We start from the raw sequence: 7,500 nt of genomic DNA on the forward strand, positions 1-7,500 counted from the left end.
AAAGATATAGATAGAGATAGAAAGAGAGAGAGAGAGAGAGGGGGGGGATGAGAGTGGGAGAAAGAACGGAAAAGGGAGTGAGGGAAGGGGCTAAGGGTAGGGGGAGGGGGAAGAGAAGAACGGTGGACGGTGCTGCACGTGCAGCATGTTGCTTGCGTTGGTAAAAGGAGTGCTAAAGTCTGATGGCGCACTGACCGGACGTTGACCGTAAAAATGGGCAAGGCACGTGTATTTGCACCGAGGACGACGAGTTGCAGGCACCTCTATAACCATGGAGGAGAAAGACTGTGAGACCTTGGAAGTGCAATAATAATGGCGACGACTACAACGACAAGGACTACGAGGACGACTACGAAGAGGAGATAGAGGAGGATGTAGAAATGGATGAGGATGAGGATGAGGAGGAGGAGGAGAAGGATGAGAAGGAGGAAGATGTAGATACTGAAAATAAATATCCTTGAAAGGTTCCTCGATAATCTATTTTAATACGTTTCGAAACGAATAAGAAAGTAATCATGTCAAACCCTTCTCCATTTATCTCCTCATCTCATCCCCTCTAAGAGAAGATATTTAATCCTTTTAAGAAAGAGACAGAGAGAGAGAGAGAGAGAGAGAGAGAGAGAGAGAGAGAGAAAAAAAGAGAGAGAGATCATATTTTTCTTTTTTTTTCTTTTTTTTTCTCTTTTTTCTTTTTTTTTTTTTGCCCTCTACGAATCTTCAAATTACACGAACAAGTAGTACATACAGGAGATTTGAATCATACGATTTATTTAGTTTCGAACAATTTCAAGTTAGAATTGAATATATACGATCTTTTCTTTTTTTGCGTTCGATTGATGATTGTTCGATCGTTTTATGATCGTATTTTGAACAATTTCAATTATCGTATCGACGATATATCAAACAAGACAAATTTCGTCGTATGTTCAAAGCGATATATATATATATATATACATATATTTTTTTTTAATTTTCTTTTTTAATCACTTCCTATCTTATCACAGTCGGTCTTCACGTGCGTTATGGTCATTTTAATTTTTCTTGTCTTTTCTTTCTTTTTTTTTTTTTTTCTTCTTCTTTATTTATTTACTCGGAATCTAAAGTCAAAGTTGAAATGTTTAGATTAAATTCAAATAGAATGATATTTAAATTGCGTACATACATATATACATAAAATACATACATACATTTATTTATGTATGTGTGTGTGTGTGTGTGTGTGCGCGCGCGTATGTATGTAGATAAATGTATGTATCGGATCGATTTATTGGCATAGTTAAATGTAAGAGCATGAAAGAAAGCAGGGTAGTCGAAAGTTTTGGCGCGAACCTTTTTAGGCGGGCTCTCTTGGGGGCACACGTGTTTCTACTACCATAATGCATCGTTTATATATACTATATACTATATGTATATACATGTATATATATAGTCGTGTGGCTCGCTTTGGGCCTCACCGAAATCCTCAAGCAGTCTGACTCGTCTTGCGTTTGTTCCACTTCCATCCATTGAACTTCCATTCATTCTTTCTTTCTTTCTCTCTCTCTCTCTCTCTCTCTCTCTCTGTCTCTCTCTTTCTTTTTTTTCTCTATGTATTCATTAGATTATCCATTGGACAATTTTCAAACGATAGATATACATACAGACATAGATCTACGTATGTAAATATAAGTGTCCGTGCAATTATGGGATTGATTGGGTCAAAGGGTCATTGATTGGGTCAAAAGTTTTTTCTTGATACATTTTGAAGTAACGAAGAAAAAAAAGAAAAAGATTCATTCACTCTTTCCTTTCTCTTTCTTTTCACGTGAGAGAAAGAGAGAGAAAGAGAGATTAATTCAGGCTAATTCATGAATCTTCCTTTTTTCTTTCTTTCTTTTTTTTTTCTGTTTTGTCTCTCTTTTTCTTTCCTTTTTTTTTCCAGGGACGAGGGGTTGAAGGAGGGCCAAGGGAAGAAAAGGAAGGGATTGTATCAAATCGTAAAACTATTAAAACTTTTAGAGAAATTTAATTGCAAGGTTGAAAGAAATCTAAAAGTACTTAAGGTTGATTTATCAAATCGTTTTAGAAGTTTTTTGTACTATTCCAGAGAGAAACATTTTGACTCACCCTGTGAATACACTTCACACACACACACACACAAATATGTATGTATATACTCGTATTGGAAATGTGCTAACTGTCGTTCGATCGAGAACGATCTTTATCTTTTAATCTTGGATAACACTTGAAAACTCGTGTTACTTCGTTGAGGACAGATTTATCAGTGAAACGGATCAACGTATCTTTCCCGTTATTCGATTAGATTCGATGCAATTCAAATCTAATTAGAACTCGACGGGTTTTTCTTTTGTTCCTTTCTTTTCTTTTTTTATTTTTTCTCTCTCTCTCTCTCTCTTTTTTTCTTTATTTATTTACTTATTAATAAATTAATTAGTTCTCAGATCGAACGATCGATAGGCGGCGATGAGCGTGCAAACACGCATCTAATACACGCAACGTAGTAGTAAGTGAGTATAAGTACTTAAGTTTTTTGATAACACTTAAGTTTTATAATAATATCATTGCTCGATGCATATCAGTCATACTATTATATAAACTTTGTTTTTATATAATATACTATTATATAAAATATATACATATATATATATATATATATGTACATATATCGATTTGAACTTTTATTTTCGTTCGATAATCAGGAAATGATCGAGAAGGTGCAGAGAACATTTGAGATCGATAACATTTGCCTTTCTTCTCTTCTTTTCTAAAATCTTTTTACCAAAAAAAAGGGAGAGTGAGAGAGAGAGAGAGAGAGAGAGAGAGAGAGAGAGAGAGAGAGAGAGAGAGAGAGAGATTAATTTTTACTTAATAAAATTGACAATACGAAATTATAAATATTTCACAATTCAACGAATTCGCGATCCAATCAATATATTTTTGCTACGCGTTAAATTTTTTTAATGAGACCGCGAAATGATAACTTCTACCTTACATCCCCGCTCCTTCCCTGTCGTCATCCCACCTCCCCGACCACCTCATCGCTACTCCATCGTCTCCCCGAATGGAGAGGAATTTGATTAAAATTTCTACGAGATCTTTAAAAAATTCTCGAATTGAACGTTTGTGCGTTTTAACAAAAAATATTACGCGCTAATTCATACGTATGTATGTATATATGCACGTATGTATGCACATATGTATATATGTATGTATGTATGTATGTATGTATATATGTATGTATGTATGTATTTATTTATGTGTGTATGTACATGAATTGAAATAATAATATACTTTTATTGAATTCATATTATGATGCATTACGAAAAGAGGCAAAAAATAAAAAGCAAAAGAAAACAAAAGAGAATAAGCAATATATTGGTTCTGCGATATCATTATTAATCATAATAATATTTATTGGCTAACATTGCAATATGAACATTTCGGTTCAGAAAAAAAAATTGCATTGGGAGAATCGTACGACTAAAACGAAGCTTTGTAATAATAAAGATAATGATGATGATGATAAAAATGATGACGATGATAATAATAATAATAATAATAATAATAATAATAATAATAATAATAATAATAATAATAATAATAATAATAATAATAACAGCAACAATAATATTAATAATAACTATTATTTTTTTTTTATTATTTCTTTCCTTATGTTTTTGTTTTCTTTCTTTTATTTTCCTTTTATCTTTCTTTTTTTTTTTTTTTGCTTTTTATTTTCTTTTTTTTTTACGATCGACGATACTGCAATAATTACAACTGTAACGATAATATAAATATTTATCAAGAATATATTTAATCTGAAATATCCCGTATGTGATATGTAATTACGTGTGTGTGTATATCATATGTATGTATGTATGTATGTGCATATACATACGGACGTATATAATGAGCATCATTATTTATATGTATATATATATATATATATACATATAAATTTATAAAAGCGATAAAAATTTATTTCGTACGGGAATACCGCTGCGGGCCAGAGTTCGACATATAAAAGAGTTCAATAACATTTCATTTATAATCTCTCTCTCTCTCTTTTTCGTTGTACCAAATTAAAACTCAGCATGACTTTGTAATTTATATTAAAAATAATATGGGAACGGACGTACAAAAACATATGTACAAAAAAATAATAAATAGATACATACATATATATATATATATATATATATATATAAATATATGTACGATATGTATATATGTATGTAGGGCAATTCGTTCTTAATTTCAATACTCGAATCAATCTATGATGGTGTCATCAGGGGTTACGATATCATCTGTAAAACATCGATTCAAAAATTTACTTAGCTAGTAAATTCGACTACTTTATCAACGAGACACATGAGTCATACAATAAGAATTATAGCCGTACTTTTATAGGAACACATATATATATATATATATATATATATATAAATATAAATATGTATAACTCTATATATATGTGTAAGTCTCTCTCTCTCTCTCTCTCTTTTTCTTTCTTTCTGTTTCTTTTTCTTTGTCTGACTGGCTAGTTTGTTCCTAGTGAACGTCTAGCTCCTGTCTGCCACTAAAATTGATCCGACATTTCTTCATTGTCTTGTAAAAGATTCGCGTGACGCCATTCCTCCCACCCCTCTTTCCTCCTTTTTTTTTCTTTTTAAGCGACCCTTTTTTCTCCCCACCTTCTTCTCTCTCTCCCTCTCTCCCTCTCTCTCTCTCTCGTTCTTCCTCTTCGATGGATATATAATTGTATGCAATTACGTGGACAATACGCGTAGCCGTCATTCAGACCACGAACGGCCTCGACCCGTTTCTTTTCCTTCTTCTTCTTCTTCTTCTTCTTCTTTTCTCTCTTTTTTTTTTCTTGCTTGCTTGCTTACTTGCTTTCTTTCTTTCTTTCTTTCTTTCTTTCTTTCTTTCTTTCTTTCTACTTACTAGCAAGAGAGAATATATCGAACGATTATTATTCAGCGATCAACCAGTGAACGAATCTTTTTTCTCTCTTTTTTTTTCTTTTTTGTTTTTTTTTTTTTTTTAAATCATATATATATATATATATGTGCGTGCATATATGTGTGTGCGAGTGCGTGTATTTTTATGTGTATATATATATATATATATATATAGTTAAGTAATTTGACAAAACCTACACGTGTGCACATCGACTTTCGATCGTTATCAGGATTATTTTATCAGAATCGAAAGACGATCGTTATTCAATCGGAATTCAATGCGAAAGTGATAACAATTAAACCGAACCGTAGATAATACACTGATGTGGTCAATCCGATAAGACAAACACGGACAAATATATATATATATATATATATATATACATATATACTAGGAAGTTCTAGGAGAAAATGAACACATTTATGATAACTTCTTAAGAAGTCTAATTAAGATTACAATTATTAGATTAAATAATCTCGTTATGACTAGGTACATGAGCAGGGGGAGGGAGGGAGACAGGACAAAAGTTCTTAAGCGATATTACAAATGGATTATTACTTTCTTCTTTTTTTTTTTTTTTTTTTTTCTTGGTTCTTTGCTTTTTCTTTTCGAGATAAGAAGAAACAAGAAACAAGATATCTAAGATCTGAGAGATGAATGAATAATATACAAAAAAAAAAAAAAAAAAAAAAAAAAAAGAAAAAAAAAAAAAAAAAAAAGACGAGACAACAAAGTCTAAATTTTGTTTACGCATCGTAAAAAATATTTTCTTTTTTTTTTTTTTCTTTTTTTTTTCTTTTTTTTTTCTTTTGAATAATTTTGCGATCTGTAGGAAGGTAAGAAAAAAAGTATGAATGAAAAAGTAGAAGAGAAAGATCGAGTTGAATTACTTTTTAATATTACTTAGAAATTTGATGATCCGTCCCTCCCTCTCCTCCCTCTAATCCTTATTCCCTTTTCTCGCGTCACCGTCATCCCCCAGTACTTCGATAAGCTTAGTTTCGATCATTTGATTACTTTTTTCAAACTAATTGTTATATTTTGAATTCGCGAAGAAAAAAAAAGAAAAAAAAAAAGAAAAAAGAAAATTCTCAGTCTTGTGGTATTGCTATTTGTAATTCGAAAAAAAGGAAAAGAAGGAAAGAAAAGAAAAAAAGAAAAAAGAAGAGGATGCAAAAGGAAGGAAAACATTAAATAATAATAGCTCGAAAAAAGACACATGAAAAAAGGAACATAATTGATTCTTAATATTGGCCTAAAGGGACTTTTGATTCCACTCGTAGTATTTTCACGTTGATTCATTCATTGATTATTTAACTTAATCTTTTTAGATGAGTTTTTTTCTTCTTTCTTCTTCTTTTCTTTTTTTTTTTTTTTCTTTCTTTCGTTCTGATTATAAAAATAATAGGATCTTAATTGCAAATCTAAAAATATTTTGAAACCATTTGATCGTCGTTATTGTTGTTGTCGTTGTCATCGTTAATGACGACGACTTTTTAACGGACCTGTATTATAGCCCGTATCATTAGCGCTATATCATTAGAACGTTATATATAATTAATTCTATTCGTATCTATTTAATATCGATTAAGTCCGTCAATCGATTATGCATGAGTATTCTTGATTAAGCGTTAAGTGTCATTGGAAAATTTTTAAAAACCGAAAAATTTTCTTTCATTATTTCTTTTAAATTTTATAAATATAATTAAATATACATATATATATACATATATATATTAATAATATTTATATATTATATACTTATAATTAACTTTACTATATATATATATATAATGTATGTACATATGTATAGCTTACCTTCCAAAGTGGAATTTAATTGATAGGCATTCCCAATTAGCGGCAAAGATATTGGTTGAGGTATATTCCTAACAGCATAAATAAATTGTCCACGTTGTATGGCGAGTGTCAGTATCATCAGTAGCAAACAGGACGACAAGATCAAGGTAATCCAGGAGCCATCGAAGAACAGTTGAATGGCGGAAGACATCTTGTAATATCACTTCTTCTAAATTTATTCGTGTCAATTTAGATATATAAAACACTTGTGCTCAATGTTTAATAATAATTTTTTTAATAATTCAATCCTAATCTCTGTTGAGAGATTAGTTGATTTTCTTTTTTCCTCTTTCTTTTTTTTCCACCTTTTCTTCTCGTTTTCCTTATTTTATTTCCTTTCTACTTTTTCTATTTCTTTCCCTTTTTCTTTTTTTTTTTTTGACTTTCTTTCACTTTATCAAACTTCCTTCTTAATTTTTAATCGAGATCACTACTTACACACGTTTTTTTTTTGTTTTATCTTTCTGCATCTATTTCTTTCTTTCTCTCTCTCTCACACACACACACACACTCTTTCTCTCTCTCTCTCTCTCTCTCTCTCTCTCTCTCTCTCTCTCTTTCTTTCCCTCTTTGTTTCTCTTTTTATTTCTCTCTTTGGTAAAGATCGTACGATCGATCGTTCGATCGTTCGAACGAATAAGGAAATACGATCGAAATGATCTATTGATTATCTAGACA

General features: G+C 30.9%; 1 protein-coding gene across 3 annotated transcripts in view; it reads right to left on the reverse strand.

The window, feature by feature from the left end:
* Positions 1-7,500, reverse strand: part of LOC118442667 (cytochrome P450 4c3) — a 15,932-nt gene that overhangs the window by 8,172 nt on the left and 260 nt on the right. Inside the window, exon 2 of one of the 3 annotated variants that reach the window (XM_035868558.2) lies at positions 6,784-6,991. In XM_035868558.2, the coding sequence (XP_035724451.1) occupies positions 6,784-6,973 (190 nt within the window). In that variant the 5' untranslated portion in view covers positions 6,974-6,991. Of the gene's footprint in view, positions 1-6,783; positions 7,205-7,500 lie in introns of those variants that run through there. The other 2 variants (XM_085663838.1, XM_085663837.1) reach the window with 2 other exon arrangements.

This window comes from Vespa mandarinia, chromosome 24 (genome assembly GCF_050613455.1).
Source record: "Vespa mandarinia isolate Hongniang chromosome 24, ASM5061345v1, whole genome shotgun sequence".
Lineage (NCBI taxonomy): Eukaryota > Metazoa > Arthropoda > Insecta > Hymenoptera > Vespidae > Vespa > Vespa mandarinia.